At 43.6% G+C, this 21,809-nt stretch overlaps 1 protein-coding gene across 6 annotated transcripts in view; it reads right to left on the reverse strand.

Moving 5' to 3' along the window:
- Positions 1 to 21,809, reverse strand: part of LOC115097225 (tight junction protein ZO-2-like) — an 82,198-nt gene that overhangs the window by 28,353 nt on the left and 32,036 nt on the right. For all 6 annotated transcript variants that reach the window (XM_029612895.1, XM_029612878.1, XM_029612852.1 and 3 more), the window contains 2 exons: positions 19,482 to 19,535; positions 5,805 to 5,929 (listed from right to left, as the gene is read on the reverse strand). In XM_029612895.1, coding sequence (XP_029468755.1) covers positions 5,805 to 5,929; positions 19,482 to 19,526 — 170 coding nt within the window. In that variant the 5' untranslated portion in view covers positions 19,527 to 19,535. The remainder of the gene's footprint in view (positions 1 to 5,804; positions 5,930 to 19,481; positions 19,536 to 21,809) is intronic.

Genomic DNA, 21,809 nt, shown 5'->3' on the forward strand with positions numbered 1-21,809 from the left:
AACTTAGTAGATAATCAAATAAATAATACAACCAGACAGGAATTGAATAACAAACAATATGTCTAGGATTAACAAGATTAAATTAAGATAAATACTTAATGAACTACTTGCCAGATTGTATTAACAAGGTATAGGTTATTGGGGCGGAATTAGTTGGAGAGGTTAAGGAATAAGATATAATACAAAGCGATGGTTAGTTATTTAAGAAGTGTTTGAAAGAAGGGCTTTGTATCTCTTCCTTCTGTATCTAAAGCTTTTTTCTGTTGAATCTGACTGTTCCAGGAAATTAGACAAATCTAAACTATCTACTGAAGTAATTAAGGAGTGGGCTACATTATTATTTATCTGAATTTGAAAAAAAAATTCCTTTATGATTTTTTTTTTTTTAAACAGAAATTTCTCTTTTATGGGCCAGACGGTAAAGGTACGGGTTTTCCCAGATGTTGGTAAACAGACACAGGTTAAGAGGAAAGCTTTTCTCCAGTTTAGAGAAATAATGCATGATCTTGGGGGGACAAGTACCCCACAAAATGTATCATTTAATTATCTGATAGTTATATATTTTTTTTAGTCTAGCCAATTGAAAGCTTTTCTGGAGGTTTCTTCCTTAACACCAGAACCTCTGAATTGGTGATATTTGTATTTGATAACTCTTTGATCAGCATGTTACTTAGTAATTATTATTTTTTTTTTATTTGACTCCTACCTCCTTTCTTCTTGTTTGGGGATTTGATATGGGGTTTTGACATTGTAATCTTTATATATTGTGTTAGTATTATCTGCATGTAATGCTCTAATTTCTGACAAATGACTTTGCTTGCTACACCTTTTATGGTGTAGTTATTTGGCGCGGCGCTGGCAGCAATCGCTGCCGGCTATCTCAGGACCAACCCCCCCCCCCCCCCCCCCCGCGGGATTCACCATGCCTTGCAGCATTAGTAAATCCAGCCCCAAGTAACCCAGCTGAAGACCTTTTCTGCATCTAAAGAATGAACAAGCCCAGGAATTTGTTTTAAACTCTGCCCATTTCATTATATGGTCAAATGCCAGCTGTTAACAGTAGATATTCTGGTCCAGGGATAATCAAGAAGGGATGATTCACTCCAACCACAGTTTTAGAACTTTGGCCAAAATTTTCATATTGATTTTTATTAGAAATATAAGTCTATATGATCCACAGTCAAGCTTATCCTGCCTTTCTCATGAAGAACTATATTTGCATCACTGATCCCACCACAGCTTCAGGAGACCTTAAATAAACAAACAGCATGTAAAATTATGGGCATAATTTACTTTTTATTTTTGTACTATTCAATCTGAAAACCATCAGGCCCTGGGCTTTTACCAGTGGGAAGATTATTAATCGCTTTACATATCTCGCTTAGGTTTATTGGGGCATCTAATAGGACTTTTTGCTCCTGAGCACTGAGATCTATGTGCCTCCCTGGAAATATTCTAGGAATATGGTGGAATCCCTCTTTTCCGACCCATACAATTTTGCAAAAAATTCTCAATTCTCCTATATCTTTAGAAAAATATTTATTATTATTATTGTGCATGTCACGGATCCTACACACTGCCTTACTGCACTATCTCTGCTTAATAAGGTATACAAGTATACAATTCTATGACTTTGTACATAAAACCTCTCTTTAGACATCCAGAACGATTTATATGCCACAAATACCTGAAAATTTTTTAATTCTTCCCTCACCTTCATCAACTCTCTATATACCTTCTAAGAATGGATATGTTTATGCTATTTTTCAAGATTAATTACGTGGGAGTCAATATCCTGCAGTTTTTGAATATTTTCCATTTTTTGATGACAGGAAAAAAAAGAGATACTCCCCCTTCAAGACCACTGTTAGGGTCGGATTTTAAGAGGTACGGGCGGGCGTACATTTGTGTGCGCAACCCAGCGCACACAAATGTACACCTGATTTTATAACATGACCCTAGATTGTATAAAATCTAGGGTCAGCAGATGCAAGGGGGTGCACAATTGTGCAGCCTTCCTCCGTTCCCTCCACCCCCACCTTCCCCTCAGCCCTACCTAAACCCCCCCACCTTTGTTTTGTTATTTACGCCTGCCTCTGGGCAGGCACAGGTTGTGCGCGCTGGCCAAGTGCCGGCACGCAATCCCCGGGGCCCAGCGGCAGTGGAGAGGCCCCTGGCCACACCCATGCCCTACCGCCCCGCCCAGGCCCCACCCATTTTTTCAAGCCCCGGGACTTACATGCATCCTGGGGCTTGAGCACGTCACCGGGCCTATGCAAAATAGGCTCAGCGCGCGTAGGCTTTGAAAGTCTGCCCCTTAATGTCTCCCATCTTAATGTGGGTGTGTATACTCCTATTCTAGAGGATGAGCTTTAAAATCTTTGATAGTATTTATAATTAGTTTCTGGAAATCCTTATTGCCTAAAACTGATAAGTTTAATTTCCAAGTGTAACCGGGGGAGATTGCTTAACAAGTTCTAAACTCAGAAGTGCTGGAAGATGGTGCTACACAATAAAGGATACTATTTTACAACAGTTAGCTTAAGGAAAAATGGATGCCAAATACAAGAAATAGTCTTTTCTGCTGTAAGAATTCTATCTAGGGGAATAAAATGTATAAACTTTACAGACAGGTTATTGATTCTCCAAACATCCTGAAGTTGGTGTTTTGCTATCAGATCTAGCAGTCCAGTATTATCATATTGCATATAGAAGTGTTATTAGATCTATCCTACGTTAGAGTAAGTCATGTACTCCAAATCACCTCTCATAATAAGAATATTCAGAATTTCTGACATCCATCTTTTCAAGACAACAAAAAAAAGAGCATGCCCTGCATCAGGTTCTTATATATTTATTAATCCAAACTTGACTGAAAAGGGTTCGCAAATCAATATAACCCACGTACCTTCAGGAGTCCCTGAGAATGAAATGAATATTTATGGGTAGAGATTTATGCATCAGTATACAATTACCTCTACTTCTGGAATTAAATGAAGAGGAGGAAACCTGCGCTACCCAACTAGTCTTTAATTTTTGGTGTTCCACTTCTAGCAAATGAGTTTCTTGTAGCAGAGCAATATATGTTTCCAGTTTCCTTTGAAATACTCCGTGTGTGTTAATAGTGAGAACACAGTGCATACATTATGCAAAATTATGCTCATCTGTAAATCCGACATGGCAAATTATAACACTTTGCAGCAGAGCAGGTTAAGAAATCATGTACAAACAGGCCTTGATAATAGATTGCCAAACTATCAAGTTTAGTATAACATCTGTTAGCCTAATTTTTTTTTTTTTTAAACAAAAACAAACCTCAGTAACCGAACCAAACTAAAGTGCACAAGCACCGATTAGTATATGCGAGAAATAAGCTGAAAAATATGGTGGTTCCCCACAGACGATAGCTTTTTGCAGATAGATTTAATCACCAATAACGAGCTCATTTGCAAACAAATGCACCACAAAACAACCCAACCAGGTGCCTTATATCTCTGGTGGGAGATCACTCGAGACCAGACATCAGTTATAGAGAACCTTATAAATAAAACAAACCCCTAAAACTTCCCTCCCTGAAAACAGTCTGCAACCAGTCAAATGAACAACCAGTCAAATGAACAAGAGAAAGGACTTAACAGTGCTTATGTTAACAAAAAAAAAAAAGTACACAAATGCCAGGAATTTGAAAACCTTGCATAATCTATTTCACTGCAGCACTTAAACCATGGGATGGCGCCATTCTGAAATATGGCGGCGCTGGGTCCAGAGTCTAGGAAGTGTTCCAGGCAGACACTAGACTACCAGGGCAACTTTGGTAAGGCCCAGGAGAGTTGGGAAGGTGGGCTAGGGTGTGAAGGGAGGCTGAGCATTTAAAAAAAAAAAAAAAAAGAGAAAAAAAAAAAAAAAAAGAGTCGTTTGGGGGTGTAGCCTACACTACACCTTCAGTGAGTTAAAATTTTAATTTTTGGCTTTGGCAGACTCAAGGGGTAGTGGTGGGGAATCGTGAGACCCCAGGGATTTTACCACTTTTGGGGGGAGGTGGTTTACTATAAGTCAATCATCCCCTTTAAAGCATGGACCCAGAAGTATCAGGACGCATGTTAGCATTCCGATGCTCCCATGGAAAGTTACCTACAATTCAACTTTAAATCAAATAGCACTGCTTGCAAATTTGGCCTGCACCTGGTCTTCGTTGAACGTGTCACCACGTGAAGCTACAATCCAGAACTGGGGCTGAACCCCGTTGTTTGCTTATCAGTGAAGGTGTGGCAACTGCTGCTTGATTACAGCTAAGGTCAGACTTTGTCCCTGTTATCAGGACTGCCCTATGCAAAGAAAGTACTTTGGTATATCAGCTAACTTTACATACAGTTTAAGGGTTTGTCAGTTGTTTCTTATCCTTGTACCTATGGTTTTTTTTTCTTCATTTCTTTCTTTTCTGCAATTATGTGTGGGATTGCTTTGACAGGGTGCTTCTGACTCTTAGGCGTGAGAGTTTTGTTATACACAGCACAAATTGTCTGTGTTTCACTAGGTAGGTTACTTAGTATGAATCTAGTCTTGCATATTTATTGCCATGTTCTGCAATTCTATGTATTCAGTTTAGATTTGTAAGAATTCTTTGTTAAATACTAAATTTTACATATTACAAATGATTCTAGAATGTATATCATTGCATTATTTATTACATAAAATATAACTGCATATATCTAATGGTTTTTGTTAATGACAGTTTGTCAAGTGAATTCTTTTTACATTTTTTTTTAATATTATGTATGTTTTTTGTAAATCACCCAGACCTTGTTTGTGTAGGGCATTTAATAAATTTTAATAAAATTTAAAAAATTAAAAAGAGAAGCACAGAAAGGTCTACCCTCCCAAGAAAGGTTGGGAATACCTGGTTTTCACTAATGGGCTGTCTTGTATTCTAAGGATGCATCAGTGGTCACCCTTTTCCCTCAGGTTAGCAGATTATGGTATGAGCAAAGCCCCAATTTAGAACAAAAATGCCTCTCACAGGCAACCTGTTTATCTTTGTTATATGCAGTGCTTTTTCCTCATCACAAAAGTCTTTCATGTCCAATACCCCCCTTCCTTCTGATACATACAGCATAGTTCAAAAATCAAGCCTGCCAATTGGTGCTGCAATATAACCAAACTCTCATGCCTAAGGGTCAGAGGTGCCCTCTCAAAGACTGATCCTGATGCCACACTCCTCCTTACTGGTCCTATTATAAAAAGGAGAAAGTCGAACCACATCTTTTTCATTCACAATTAACCATTAAAAATGTTTGTCTTCAAAACATACTTTCCAAACACCAATTCCAAGTATGATGTCTACCCCACAAATTTAGAACTTTCTCAGTCATCCCTTCCTATTGGAACCACATCCTTAGAAAAACTGTAGGCCTTTCCTGCTAAACAGGGGCAACTGGACCCCTACAAGCCTCACATGCCTGTTCTCTTTAATACCAATCCATGTCATCTTGTGTTGAAGGACAGACAATATACTTATGCAGCAAAATTCCTAAATTCATATTAAAGGGTTTGGGAATCATAGGATCCAAAGTAAAGGGACTATTTTAATACTGTGCAACTTGCCCAAATAAAATATATTAGACCTGACACTTGAAAATCTTGGGCAGCAAAAGTGCTTTTGCATACCCCTAAACCCTAGATTGGCCAACTACGTTGTACGATTTGTGGTCTGCCTACGTGTGAAGCAGCCAGTGTGGATTTCTGGATCACTGAACTCTGCAGACTGAGACCGTTGTGAATTAATGCAGGAACAAAATCATACTTACTGTAGTAAGCCATCCGCAGGACCCCCGGCAAGAACATCAGATATGACAATAGACGTTTCACCATTTTTGAAGTGGGGGTTATCTCTTCCTCCAGACACTGCAATCCCAAAGCCCTTTTTATTGTCCTGAAAATAAAATCCCAATGCAAAGCTGATACACAGGTAAGCAAAACATGGTTCTGTACAAATTAATACGGAGTTTCATTTAAAAGGAAAACAAGAGCTTAGTCTTGAACTCATTGCAAAGTCTAAGTTAACCCAACCTTAGAAGTGAATGGGGGGGGGGGGGGGGAATAGTGATTGGATGAGGGAGTGGGATGGGGAAGGGCTAACTTTTATTTAAGGCACTGGTCAGGTGCTCAAGATCAAGGCACCTGACTGGTTCTTGGTCTGGGTTAAGCAATGGAAGGGCTGGGAGATGATGATAAACAGAATTCTCCTGTGATAAGAGGCTTGGAAGGGGGAGGTTCATAAAGTGGGCCTTACGGAAATCAATGCATCCAGAATTTCATGTAAATGACATTTTTCTTTTTTGGTCTGGGTTAATGGATGTAAATGTTTCTCTGTCTGCATCTAATAAAACATACTTGAATTAAAAGGAAAACAAATAAAAGTTTTTAAGACTATTGTTATAAATGACCGCTAATCACCATAAGGCTTTTATTTTAGAAACTGCCTCTTAAAAAAAAAAAAAAAAAAAAAGATGTATATACATAACTTTTTTTATTTTTTTTTCCTTCAGTCCACCAGCATTTTCATTACTGGGCTTAAGGTTCTAGCAGTCTTTTAGACAGAGTCCATCATTCACACGTGTGACCTCACCCCCACCCCCTCCCATTTTGACCACCCTCATTCCCTGGGCCTGGCCGCAGCAGCAAAGGTCTTCAGTCAAATGTCATGAACCGAATCATGGCTGCCTTCATAGCTCGGTACAAGTACGCTCTACACTGACCTAAAAGATGCCCGTAGAGGAGAACAGCCAAGGATTAAAACTTTTAATATATTTTCCATGTAGTCCTGAGAAAATAGATTATTAAATGTAACTCTATGCATGAGATTCCCCACAGTGACTTCTGAAGCTCAGTTCCCACAATTGCACAATTTTTTTTTTTTTTTAAAGAAATGCTTTATCCAGAATCATCTTGTCATTGGAGGATTCTTGGAGCTTCAGCATATTTTGCTATTTTATAACTTTGACAACAAGTTAAGTAGTTAAAGTGAGATTGAGGATCAGTTAAGCTCATTGAAGTGCCCTTGCTTTCATTACACTTTTAATACTGGAACAAGTACATAAGAACATAAGAAATTGCCATGCTGGGTCAGACCAAGGGTCCATCAAGCCCAGCATCCTGTTTCCAACAGAGGCCAAAACCAGGCCACAAGAACCTGGCAATTACCCAAACACTAAGAAGATCCCATACTACTGATGCAATTAAAAGCAGTGGCTATTCCCTAAGTAAAATTGATTAATAGCCATTAATGGACTTCTCCAAGAACTTATCCAAACCTTTTTTGAACCCAGCTACACTAACTGCACTAACCACATCCTCTGGCAACAAATTCCAGAGCTTTATTGTGCGTGGAGTGAAAAAGAATTTTCTCCAATTAGTCTTAAATGTGCTACTTGCTAACTTCATGGAATGCCCCCATGTCCTTCTATTATTCGAAAGTGAAAATAACCGAGTCACATCTACTCGTTCAAGACCTATCATGATCTTAAAGACCTCTATCATATCCCCCCTCAGCTGTCTCTTCTCCAAGCTGAACAGCCCTAATCTCTTCAGCCTTTCCTCATAGGGAAGCTGTTCCATCCCCTTTATCATTTTGGTAGCCCTTCTCTGTACCTTCTCCATCGCAACTATATCTTTTTTGAGATGCGGCGACCAGTATTGTACGCAGTATTCAAGGTGTGGTCTCACCATGGAGCGATATAGAGGCATTATGACATTTTCAGTTCTATTAACCATTCCCTTCCTAACATTCTATTTGCTTTTTTGACTGCTGCAGCACACTGAGCTGACGATTTTAAAGTATTATCCACTATGATGCCGAGATCTTTTTCCTGGGTGGTAGCTCCTAATATGGAACCTAACATCGTGTAACTACAGCAACGGTTATTTTTCCCTATATGCAACACCTTGCACTTGTCCACATTAAATTTCATCTGCCATTTGGATGCCCAATCTTCAAGTCTCGCAAGGTCCTCCTGCAAAGTATCACAGTCTGCTTGTGATTTAACTACTCTGAATAATTTTGTATCATCTGCAAATTTGATAACCTCACTCGTCGTATTCCTTTCCAGATCATTTTTATATATATTGAAAAGCACCGGTCCAAGTACAGATCCCTGAGGCACTCCACTGTTTACCCTTTTGCACTGAGAAAATTGACCATTTAATCCTGCTCTCTGTTTCCTGTCTTTTAACCAGTTTGTAATCCACGAAAGGACATCGCCTCCTATCCCATGACTTTTTAGTTTTCTTAGAAGCCTCTCATGAGGGACTATGTCAAACGCCTTCTGAAAATCCAAATACACCACATCTACCGGTTCACCTTTATCCACATGTTTATTAACCCCTTCAAAAAAATGAAGCAGATTTGTTAGGCAAGACTTCCCTTGGGTAAATCCATGTTGACTGTGTTCCATTAAATCATGTCTTTCTATATGCTCTACGATTTTGATCTTGAGAATAGTTTCCACTATTTTTCCCGGCACTGAAGTCAGGTTCAGTGGTGTATAGTTACCCGGATCGCCCCTGGAGCCTTTTTTAAATATTGGGGTTACATTGGCCACCCTCCAGTCTTCAGGTACAATGGATGATTTTAATGATAGGATAAGAACATTAGAAATGCCATGCTGGTTGCTGGGTCGTACCCCTAAAGTAAAGACTCGCTTATTCAGATAGGCAATTTACTCCAATTAGACTTTTACCAGCTAGTTGTGTAACCTGAGCACTATCGATGCAGACTATTGAAGCTGTTGTTTTATTTGTAAGTTTTCACTGTTCTGTTTTCATTTTTGTCTATAATTACATGTATTTTATGAATTTTTTAAAATTTTATGCTGCTTAGGACCTCAGATAACACAGCTAATACATTTTTTAAATGGTAAATAATTTATTTCTTGTTACTCCATACACAGTGATGGTTTTCCCTAATCATTTCCTCCAGGAACTTGTCCAAATCTCTTTTAAACCCAGCTAAGCTAATCACCTTGACCACATCCTCTGGCAACAGATTCCAGAGCATGACTGTGCATTTAAAAACCTTTCTATGATTTGCTTTAAATTGCTGACAGTTTCATGCAGTTATGCGCAAGTTATAAAATCGGAGGTTGTCGCGTGCAAGGGGGTGCACAATTGTGTACCTTGTGGGCACTGAGCCCATGCTGCCTTCTCCCATTCCCTACCCTGCCTTCCTTTCCCCTAACCCTACTCTAACCCCCCCCCCCCCCCTGACTTTTATTTTACCTTTTGCGCCTACCTCTGGGCAGGTGCAAGTTGTACGCGCAGTCCAATGGCCGGCACGCAATCCCCAGCACAGCGGCAAATATGGCCGCTGTGCTGGGAGCCTGACCCCACCCCTGCCCTTTTAGAAAAGCCCCAGGACTTACATGCCTCCCAGGGCTTTATGGGCGTCACCGGGCCTTTTTAAAATAGGCCCAGCGCACGTAACCTTTTTAAAATCCGTCCCACTGAGCTGAGGATTTCAATGTACTGCCCACAAGAACTCCAAGGTGCTTTTCTTGGGTGTTGACTCCCAAAAGAAAACCCAGCATCTTAACTGTGGTTGGAAATATTTTTCCCCCATGTTCATCACTTAGAACTTTTACACATTAAATTTAATCTGCCCGGTTTCTTAATCTTGCGAGGCCCTTCTTGCATTTCCTCACAACCTGCCACCATTGTAACAATTTCATTTCATCTGCAAGTTTGATCACTTTGCTTTCCTTGTTCAGATCATTTATGAATATGTTAAATAGCATAGGTCCTAATACAGATCCCTGTGGTACTCCACTTGGAAAATTGGCCATTTAGACCTGCCCTCTGTTTCCTGTCTTAACCAGCTGCCAATCCACAGATTTCCTGAGGAGTGTGTCATGGGCAACTTTGTCTAATGCATTCTGAAAATCTGGATTATCTTTAGCTACATGTGTTTACACCTATAAAAAATTAGCAAAGAAGTCTTGCCTTATAAATCTATTAAAGACAGGTCGACTCGTCCCCATTAAGTCATGCCTAACTATATGGCCAGCAATTTTGTTTTTAAGAATAGCTTCTAGCATTTTGCCTAGCACCAATGTCAGGCTCACCAATCGATCACCCCTTGATCCCTTTTTAAAAATCATCATTACACTGGCTACCCTTCAGTCTTCAGGTATTATGGATGTTTTAAAAGATAGATTACAGCATGATAGTAACAGGTTTGCAATTTCATGTTTTGAATTCTTTCAGTACTCAGGGGTGGATACCATTTGGTCCTGGTAACTCTCTACTTTGTCAGTTTGGTCTATCTTCCATTTTCACAGAGATTTGCTTTAGTTCCTCAGAATCACCACCATCAAAGAATGTTTCCAATGTGGATATTTCCCAACATCACCTTCAGTAAACAAAGAGGCAAAGAATTCATTCAATTTTTCTGCTAGTTCCTTGTCCTTCCTGATCAACCCTTTTACCCTCAGTTCTTTAGTAGCCCAACTGACTCCTTTACATACTTTTTGCTTCAAAATGTACTCAAAAAAGGTTTTATTATTAGTTTTTGCCTCTAGCAAACTTTCATCTTACTTGGCCTGTCTTACTACTGTTTCACATCTAGCTTGCCAGTACTTATGCTCCTGTCTGTCTATTTTCTTCATTTGGGCCTGCTTTCCATTTTTTTTAAAGATACACTTTTAGCTTTAACTGCCTCTTTCTTGCCACCATTAAACCATGCTGGCAGTCATTTGGTCTTACTTTTGTAATTCCCCTTACCTCCAAACATTCCTGGTATAGCTTCCCACATCCTAGGGTCTAGTTAGAATCACCTGCACTTTCTGAAGTCCTTTTACAGGCCAGGCAGCCAGCACTTCCTGGGGTGCTGACTGTTCTCTCTGCTCTAGTATAAAAGGAAGCTGAACACCGCAACCAGTGCCTCAGCAACAGGTCTCCTGCTGGCTTCTGCCTGCAATGCTAGTTGCTTTGTGTTTCTGTCTTGTTCTTGCTGCGTTCCAGTCCTCCTGCCTTATTCCTGGCTTGGTGTGCCATTCTTCCCACACAGTCCTGTCCTCTTGCCTTGTTTGAGTCTCCCTGGTCTTTGTCTCCTTGACTTGATCTTCAGTTGCTGACCGTGGACCAGACTTTGACCTTGCCTAGACTTTGAATACGCCTTCGCCTGTAGCTAGGACCAACCCTTATCCTCTCATACCGAGGATATTTCTGGGAACAGGTGCCCATGAGGGAAGGATTAAAGACTGCCATTGTAGCCGATAATTTGATCATTAGAAATGTGGCTGGTTGGTGGGAGAATCACTTGGTAACTTGCCTGCTATGCGAAGGTGGTGGACCTCATGCATCACCTAGATAGGATTTTAGTGAGTGCTGGGGAGGAGCCGGCTGTCATGATATGATACATGTGGGTACCAGCAACATGGGAAGGTGCAGGAGGGAGGTTCTGGATTTCAATTTCTAACCTAAAACTCTAAATGTAGCCTCTCTCTGCTGGTCTTCTGTCTGCATCTTAATTTCTGATGTGTTGTTAAATTCTTTAAAGGTATTTGAGGAGTGAGTATAGAAAATTCTTAAATTTAAACAAAATCTGATTAGTTGTGTTTTATGTTACCTTGTCCAAAAACCAGCAATAGGATTAAAATTAATCATTTACTAAAATCAGGGTTAACTGTATGTTGTTTCAGTCCTTAACTGACTCATATCTTTAATATTTAAGATTTACCTTTTAATGGAGATAATTTAAATAATCAAAAAATGTGACTGGGTTGGGTGTGAATCAAAACACCAGTGAAAAATTGACCAGAAACCAATCTTCACACCTTTTCAGATCAAGCAAGTCTATTTCCCAGCATACAAAATTATAAAATTAGAATTAAATTCAAACTTTAAACTACACAAAAGGTTAATTCAAACTCTACTTCCCAGCACACACAATTATAGACTAAAACTTCATATAGAATTCAGGGGGAATGGAAGGCTCCCCTTTGACAAAAGGCTATGCAGATTAGGTCTCTTCAGCTTGGAAAAGAGATGACAGAGGGAAAACGATAGAAGTTTATAAAATTACGAATGGGTAAATAAAGGATGGTTATTTATTTTTTCAAATACTACTAAAACAAGGGGACATGACACTAACTAACAACCAGCAGATTTTTAAAAAATTGTGGAAAGTACCCTTCTACTCAGTACACAGTCAAACTATGGAATCTATTGCTAAGGGACGTGATCCACACAACCAGCATAGCGGGATTTAAAAGAGGCATGAACAAGCTCCTAGAAGGAAAGTCCATAAAACATGATTAGCTGGGTTGACTAAAGAAAGTTATTTCTATTCCAGGAAATAACAAAAATTATGTCTATTTCATGGGATCCGCCAGGTACCTGCAACCCGGAGTGGCCACTGTCAGAGACAGGATGCTGGGCTTGATGGACCCAGGTCTGTCCCAGCATGGCATGTCTTACCTTCTTTCCAACTACTTACCAGCACACAAATATACGCTCACGCACAAGAGTAATAATTGAACCCTCCAAATTCCTTTGCAGGATTTTAAGCACTTTTCCCCTCAGAAAATCCAATCTACCCAACAGCAGACACAGTTTCTGCTGTTAGTGCTTCCTCAGGGTTTGGAGGAGTACTGTTATTAAAAATGTGTTAGTGCCACAGTTTTGATATGGAGCTGCATTAAATTATAAAGAGTACCTTTTTTGTTTTAGTTAAAAGACAAGTCCTTGCAATATTGCTTTACAATTGGAGAAATTACTTACCTGATAATTTCGTTTTCCTTAGTGTAGACAGATGGACTCTGGCCCAATGGGTATAGTGTACTCCTGATAGCAAATGGGAGACAGTCAGATTTCAAAGTTGATGTCAGCCTACATATACCCATGCAAGAAGCTTAGCTCTTCAGTATTCTCCTCGAAAAGCAATTGTGGATATATGTCTGCTCTAATAACTTGATTAACTAGGACTGGTTCAACTGATTTCCAAATTGGAGACCGCCAGTGCACTCAACCGAATAACGCAGACACCCGGCAACTAGGGTGTCTTGAACTAGGGGTACTACCTGGCTTACCCATGCTTGTCTTGTTCTCGGTGTTTGTCATAAGAGTTTCCCGGATTCCGGGGCAGGCTTGTGGGGGATACTGAGTCCATCATCTACACTAAGTAAAACGAAATTATCAGGTAAGTAATTTCTCCATTTCCTAGTGTGTAGCCAGATGGACTCAGGACCAATGGGATGTATAAAAGCTACTTCCGAACAGGGCAGGAGTCTGCCCATGGCCCACTTAGTACTACCCTTGCAAAGGTCGTGTCCTCTCGGGCCTGGACATCCAGGCGGTAGAACCTGGAGAAAGTGTGTATGGAGGACCACGTCGCTGCCCGACAGATCTCGGCAGGCGACAGCATCTTGTTTCTGCCCAGGACACTGCCTGGGCCCTTGTTGAATGGGCCTTGACTCATAGAGGTGGAGGCTTCCCTGCCTCTACGTAGGCCGCCTTGATTACTTCTTTGATCCAGCGGGCTATGGTTGCCCGCGAGGCCACTTTCCCATTTCTTCCCGCTGTGAAGTACGAATAGGTGGTCAGTCTTTCATACAGATTTCAATCTTTCCAGGTATTGGACTAGGAGTCTGCAGACATTAAGATGGCGAAGGTGTGAGTCTTCCGCATCCTTATGTTCGTCTGGAGATGGCAGCGAGATGGTTTGGTTTAGATGAAGTTGAGAAACCATTTTCAGTAGGAAGGAGGGGACAGTGTGTAGCTGTATGGCTCCTGGTGTGAACCTGAGGAACGGTTCCCGACAGGATAGTGCTTGAAGCTCAGAGATGCGACGGGCTGAACATATAGTCACTAGGAATGCAGTCTTCAAGTTCAGGAGCCTTAGTGACAGACCGTGTGTTGGTCTGAAGGAAGTTCCTGCGAGGAAGTCTAGTACTAGATTGAGATTCCATAGGGGCACCAGCCACATTAGGGGTGGTTGGATTTGTTTGACCCCTCTCAGGAAACATCTGGATGGGTTGATAGGCTGATGCTGTCCACTTTGGCTCTAAAGCAGGCCAGTGCGGCCACCTGAACCTTGAGGGAATTGAGAGACAATCCCTTCTTCAAGCTGTTCTGCAGAAATTCCAGGATCATGGGAATTTTGACTGTCCGCAAGAGGATCTTGCGGTCCTCACACCAGGCTTCGAATACTCTCCATATTCGTATGTAAGCTAGTGATGTGGAGAACTTGCATGCTCGAAGCAAGGTGTCAGTCACTGCCTTACAGTATCCGCTTTTCTTCAGGCAATCCTCTCAAGGGCCAGACCATAAGAAAGAATCGAGTCGGGTCTTCATGGATGATCGGTCCTTGCCGGAAAAAGTCCCTGTGTGGAGGTAGGTACAGAGGGTTCCCCGCAAGAAGTCTTTGCATGTCTGCATACCATGGCCTTCATGGCCAGTCCAGGGCCACTAGAAGTACTAGCCCTCTGTGGTGTTCTATCTTGCAGTTGAACCTGCCCAGTAGTGACCATGGGGGAAAGGCATACAGCAGGTCTTCCTGTGGCCAGGTCTGGATGAGGGCATCGATTCCCCTGGATTACGGTTCTCGTCTGCGGCTGAAGAACTTGGGAACTTGGGCGTTTGACCAAGTTGCCAGGAGATTCATGGCTGGGGTTCCCCAGCGGTTTACTATCAACTGGGAGGCTGTGGACGACGGCGTCCATTCCCTTGGGTCTAGACTCTCTCTGCTGAGGTAGTCCACAGAGACATTGTCTTTTCCCGCAATGTGGGTGGCTGAGATCCCTTGCAGGTTTGTTTCCGCCCACACCATGAGGGGGTCTATTTCCTGGACACCTGTTGGCTTCTGGTTCCTCCCTGGCGGTTGATGTAGGCAACTGTTGTGGCATTGTCTGACATGACTGACAGACTCACCCCGGAGTTTGTGGCCGAATTGTAGGCATAATCTGACTGCTCAGGCTTCCAATCAGTTTATGTTCCATCCCGCCTCTTCCTTGTCTCATTGTCCCTGGGCTCCCCACCCTCGCAGGCTCACATCAGTGGTGAGCAGTATCCATTTCGGTGGTCTTCCTGTAGCCACCATTGGAGCTGGGTCCGAACCTCTGCGGTAGCTGGAGGTGAATGGAGTAGTTCTAGGACATCTGGTTCTATTGTGACAGTAAGGAACATTGTAGTGGGCGCATGTGGGCCCTTGCCCATGGAAGGACTTCTAGGGTTGATTTTATGAGACCGAGGACTTGGAGGTAGTCCCATACCTTGGGGCGAGTATAGTTCAACAGTTTTCACAGCTGACCCATCAGTTTCCTTCTCCTTGGAGGGGGAAGGACAACCTTGTCTTGCTTGGTGACTAACCTGACTCCCAGGTACTCTAGCGATTGGGAGGGCTGCAGGCACCTCTTGGATGTGTTGACGACCCACCCGAGATTCTGCAGCAAATTCTTGACTCTGGTGGTCGCCTGGTGACTTTCTTCTGGAGATTTTGCCTGATCAGCCAATCGTCCAGATAAGGATGTACGAGGATTACTTCTTTCCTCAGAGTTGCCACCACTACCACCATGATTTTGGTGAAGGTCCGCGGGGCGGTAGCTAGTCTGAAGGGTACCGCCCGGAACTGGTAATGATGATCCAGTATCTCAAAGCATAGGAAGCATTGATGGTCGTGAAGAATCGGGATGTGGAGATAGGCTTCGTATAGATCCAGTGAAGTCAGGAATTCTCCCGACTGTACTGCCCTTATGACTGAGCGTAGGGTTTCTATGCGGAAGTGTGGTACCTTCAGGTAACGATTGACTGTCTTGAGGTCCAGGATGGGCCAGAATGTTCCTTCCTTCTTGGGAATGATAAAATAGATGGAATAGTGACCAGTATTTTGTTGGTGTGTGGGCACCGGGGCTATCGCCTTTAGGCTGAGTAGCTTTGTCAGTGTGGTTTCCACTGCCACTGTGATCTCACAAATTTGTCTGGAGGGATGCTGTGGAAGTCCAGATAGTATCCTTCTCAAATGATGGTTAGGACCCACTTGTCAGACATTATCTCAACCCATCTTTAGTAGAAGAGGGTAAGTCTGCCCCCTATGGCTTCTTCCTGTGGATGGGTCTGTTGACTTTCATTGTGGGGTGTGGCTGGAGCCTGTACCTGAGCCTGCTCCCCTCTTGTTGTGTCTGTTCCGAAAGGACTGGACCCTGCCTGCGGGGTGAGGTGCTTGGTAGTTTGTATTCTTGTACGGTCTAAAGGGCTGGGCTCCTCTGCCCTTGGTTCTTCGGGGGGAGGAGCACTGGTTTCTTTTGTTCCTGTCCTCTGGTAGGCGAGGTACTGAAGATTCGCCCCATTTGTTGGCTAACTTCTCCAATTCACTTCTGAACAAGAGGGATCATTTAAATGGCACTCTCTTGAGGTTCACTTTGGAGGTCGCGTCGGCTGACCAATTTCGGAGCCATAGTTATCTTCTGGCTGCCACTATGGAGGAGACGCCCCTGGCTGAGGTTCGCACTAGGTCTGAGGTTGCATCCGTGAGGAAAGATATCGCCGGTTCCAACATGTTGGTGGACGTGGTTGCATCCCTGGAGAGAAGCAAGCAGGCATGCGTCACTAAGGCACAGCAGGAAGCGATCTGCAGGGTCATAGCTGCTACATCAAAGGACTGTTTAAGGATGGATTCCTGACTACTGTCCTAGGCATCCTTGAGTGCCGCTCATCCTTCAACTGGGATGAGATTGCGCAGACCATGGTGTCCACTTTTGGGAATCGTAGGAGTTCCTTGGCCGTGGGTTCCAGGGGGTAAGGGCTTCTAAGGCCTGTTCTCCTTTGAAGCTGGCCTCCGGGGCATACCATTCCAGGTCAATCAGTTGTTGTACGGCCTGCAACATTGGGAAATAGCATGAGGCCTGGCGGAGGGACACCAAAACAGGATTCGTCTTTGGTTCCACTGTGGTACTCTTGCCTGGAATGGCCAGCGTCTTCAGGGTCAGAGACACGAGAGCTGGTAACTCGTCTTTGGAGAAGAATCGCAGCATGGTTTGGTATGGTTCCATCCCTGGGGGGGGGGGGGGGGGATTTCCCCTTCCTCCAGGGAGTCAGTCTCATCCCCCGAGGTGTCTGGATCCCCTGAGGGGAAGCTCTTGCTTAGATGGGGCACATCTCGAGAGGTCCGAGAGGTGCTTGGAAGGTCTTGTGCTTCTGGTGGAGACTGGGACTGTGTCGCAGGTGGTACCGATTGCGCCTGGACAAAAGATTTGCAGCCCTTTGAAGAGTTCCACCCACGAAAAGGTCCCTGGGTCCATATTGAATCCAGGTGGGGTTATGGTGGAGGCCCCCTGAGGTGCCCTCCTGTGTAGGTGCCGAGTCAGATATGCAGAGGTCCATGGTGCTATCATTAGTAGATCCAGATCCCTCTAATGGCTGTGAGGTGCCTTGCTTAAGTTCCCCCTGAGCCTCTTCGTACTGCTGGCATAGGGCAGAGGCCACTTCAGGTTGCGCAGCTCTCAGGTGGCAGGCTGGGCAGAAAGCTTGTCCATTGGTTTTCTAGGCTGGCGGTGCCATGATTTGTGCACGTACAGTGACTCAGAACTTGTCTGTGCGCGTTGGTACGTGCGCCGGGAGGCTTAGTTGTGCGCTCCAGTTGCTTCGACGATGTGCGTGCGGGATGCACAAGATGTGCACGCAGACTACTAATTTGTGCGCCTGGCTAAGATGCGGCGCCACTGTGCGCACAGGCCTATCTGTGTGCTTGGGCCTTTTGTGCAGGCTGCTGTGCTCCCGGCACAGTTGTGCATGCAGCTGTGCGCACAAGTCGGTTGTGCGCACGGCTCAGTTGAGCGGGCAATACGGCAGTCAACGGGGGAAATGGCGCAGACGACCACGCGGACAAGATGGCAACACCCCCCGGAGGGTCTCCACATGTGTGGACCCTCGCATCGGATCGGGGTCTAGCCCAGACGGAGTTGCTCAACCCTATTTAACAGATGCCGGTAGGGACAATCTTTGCAGCTATTTGAGCCTTGGAGACCAGAGACTTAAGAGAGATTTCCACCTTACCTGGTCTTACCTGGTCTCAGCATTTCCCAATCTCGTTCCGGGTGGTCTCCGGCTGCAAGGGAAGAGGGAATTACCTTCACCGCCACGCTCGTTTCTACACCCGCTGCCTCTCAGCCACCTTGGGGACTAAGTCCACGCCGGAAACCGGCTACCAGACCAAGGCTTGCCTCTGAGGGATCTCGGAAGTCACCTCAGGAATTCTCGACTGGGGGAGGGACCCTTAGGTTTCACTGCAGGAGAGCAGGGCTCGTCTTCTAGAGGTAAGTTTTGTAACACTATTCTAGTGTGTGTAGTGTCCCTATCTGCTTAGGAGATGAAGAAATACTGAAGAGCTAAGCTTCCTGCACGGGTATATGTAGGCTGACGTCAGCTTTGAAATCTGACTCAGTGTCCCATCTGCTATCAGGAGTACACTATACCCCCATTGGTCCTGAGTCCATCTGGCTACACGCTAGGAAATGTATAATTTTTCAACAACATGTTGGATGATTTCAGAATTCTTCTGTACATTCAGTATTTTTCCCTTATTATATTCAGTGCAACAGCATATTCTGGATATGATTATTGCTCGCTTTTGAGGAAATTAAAGTGTTCAAGTGTAGTCCATAATGAGGCCAATGTTTAAACCACCACCAAGGAGGAGAATATTAGGCCATATAAACAAGCAGATGAAAAGTAAGTGTACATTCTTTTCAAGTGAGACTTTATTTCCTGTTTAAATGATCTCCCTCCACCCAACATACACACATTATTGCTTTAAGTATTTTGGTTAGCTGCATATGACTAAAGGGAAGTGTTTCAGAGAACACAGCAATGCATCTAATGTTTGTGTATTTATGACTACACACTTCATTTAGAGGTAGAGAAGCTTCCAACCCTAAGGTCATGCTGTGGGTAAATCACCTCCCTATCAACTACGCTATGCTGGAACTGTTTCAGTTTTGAACAGACACTCCATATTTGATCACGCAATTCTAATCCCATGCTTATTTCTTTTTTCTAATGGAAAAATGTTTTAGAAGGCAATGTCATGATCTAAGAGTGGAGGGGATGCACTCAGTAATGCATTTCTTTGCAGAATGGATACCATGGAACAGACTCTTCACAAAGGTGGTGGGGCAAAAATGGCATCCAACTCCAAGAAAGCATGGATTAAGCACAGATCATCTTAGTGGTGAGGGGAAATGAGGGTGAAGCTGAAGACTAAGTAGGGTCCGGTGCATGACTGTAGTAGGTAGGAGGAATGGGTAAATTAGATGGGATGTCACATTCTGTTTCTATTGTCTGGTCTTGTCAATTGCAGTGGCTCACAAAACATCTTAAACTGCTTAGGGCCAGTGGTTGGCAACAAAACCTGATACACTAAAATTGCCAAGTCACGATTAAAGAGAAGCTATTCTGAAGCATCAGCAGACTAGAAATATTACAATAGTTCTTACCCTTTGTAGGGTTACACTATATTGCTCCCATACCAGCTCTTCCATGCCTGTAGCCTGTAAAAGAATTTCATACAGATTAGTAAAAAGCAATGAGTTTATGAGGATTATGCACTAAACATTTTTCCTATAAGACAAAAACAAACAAACAAACTGGGAAAAGTCCTTTAGCACATCTAGCCCTGTATAAATTGGCAACAAATGGCTATAACATTGGTTCCCACCTTATCTCATTAGCGAGGTTGTCAGAATATCTACAGTAAAAATATACATGAGAGATATCTGCATACATTAGAGATTCAGTACATTCCTATGTATTTCATGCATCTAATTGTGGATATCCTGAAAAGCTGACTGGCTGCGAGATCATGAAACCACAGGGCTAGACTCAGTCTATTCCTACTGTTGGAAGAATGTGAAGCTGCAAGAGAATATTCTGCACAGTCATTTCTTGGTGGTGGAATAGAGAGTAACATTTCCCAAGACAGTCTTGGAGGCCTGCCTGGCTTTCTGGATGGTCACAATGAATATGTATGAGAGATATGTATATATTGGAGATCCAGTGACACAAGTCTGTCTCATGCGTATTCATTATAAGATAGCCTGAAAATCAGAATGATTAGGTGTGCTCCCAAGACAGGGGTTACAACACACATGTATTTTACAGATATGTGGGGGCTGGGATGAGTTCTAACTCCTGCAGCTGTGATTATTAGAGTCTCTAGGGAAGTCAGGGAAGTTGACTGCTGAATTAGAACACAGAACTTAAGGTTTCGAAATATGCATGACAGGATATGGCATGATTTACTCCTGGGGGAAGTCTGTGCACAAAATTTTAAAATTCTGCAAATTTCTGCATATTTATCAAAATAATAGAATATAATCAATGTCTGAGTAGTAATTTAAACTTCAAACTAGAAAAAGGCTATTACTAAAAAATGCAAAATTTTTAATTTTTTTGTGCAGAATTCTCCCAGGAGTACAATAATAGTGCACCATACCTAGGGATCCTGGTTTTTGGAGATTTTACTTTAGCAGGCAGTGCTGACTTCTTGCAGCTGCCAATACTTGCAGTATTCCAGTGGTGACTGTAGTTGTCACTACAAAATGTCAGCAATTAAAAGAATAGCTTCCTGCAGCACCTCTTGGGCTATGCCAATTGAAAACCCCTGAAATCCAGAAGCAGTAGCAGTAGACAAAACTTCCCGTAAACACTAACTCCCCTCCAACACTCTCTCCCCTTCCAGTCTGCCCTTTCCCCAATTCATCCCCTCCAAACGCTCTCCCCCTCATGTTTCCTTTCCGCTCTGCCCCTCTCCCTTCACCCCAATTCATCCGCTCCAACACTCTCGCTTCACCAACTTGTCTCTCCCTCTCCTAACTTGTCCCCTTCCCAACAGGTCCCTTCCTCCTGCACTTTCTGTCCTCTTCCAACACAACTCCCAGTCTCACATCAACTCATCATCCCATTCTCTAACCCACTTCTCCTTGATATCAGCCTCCACCAGTTAACCCAGCTCAGCCCTCTTCCTGAATGGTGCTGCTCGCAGCATGAAGTGCGGCGCATGAACTCCCGTGCAGGTCTCAAAGTCTCATGAGAATAGTGCGGGAGTTCAGACACCATGCTTCTCACACTGTGAAAGACCAATGGTACATGAAGATGACAGCAGCTCCTCATCCTCCTGTTAGCACACCACTCTGGCTCTCTCTTTTCTCGCTGGCTCCGGAGAGTTAAATTCTGCATGAAAATAAGTGCATTCTGGGGGGGGGGGGGGGGCAGATCCAAGATGGCTGACCGATAGGTCACATTGTGTGGACTTCTCTTCGGGCAGTTACCTTTTTACTCTTTGCTTTTGGTCTCTCTTCTCCCTTGATGGGCAGGAAGAGAAAACAGAGGACAGTGCCTTTCCCCATGGCCCTTCATCAGGCCCACCGAAGAGGAAGTGGGGACACCCACGTAGTGCGCAGCAGCCCAATGCTGGGGGCTCAGCCACTGGAGAGAGGGAGAGGGGAATTCAAGCTCCCCTCTCTCCCTGGCTCTCTTTCACCGTTGAGCCTGGCAGAGGGAACACCACCAGGCAATCCTGCAACTGCAAGAATTCCCCAGGAGCCAATTGAGATGCCAGCAGATTTGGTTTCGACTATGGCATTTTCAGCGGGGAGTGGCGGGGTAATCTCGGCAGCTGCCAGTCCTTCGGCTACTCTAAGACAGCCGGCGTAAGGACGATTTACGTGACGGATTATGGGGTAGAATTGTGAGAGATGATGGGGAAGCCTCTGGTGAATTTTTGTCTTCATCGCTGTCTCCAGTTCAGAGGCCTGCTGAGTTTA

Source organism: Rhinatrema bivittatum, chromosome 1 (assembly GCF_901001135.1).
Source record: "Rhinatrema bivittatum chromosome 1, aRhiBiv1.1, whole genome shotgun sequence".
NCBI classification, from domain to species: Eukaryota; Metazoa; Chordata; class Amphibia; order Gymnophiona; family Rhinatrematidae; genus Rhinatrema; species Rhinatrema bivittatum.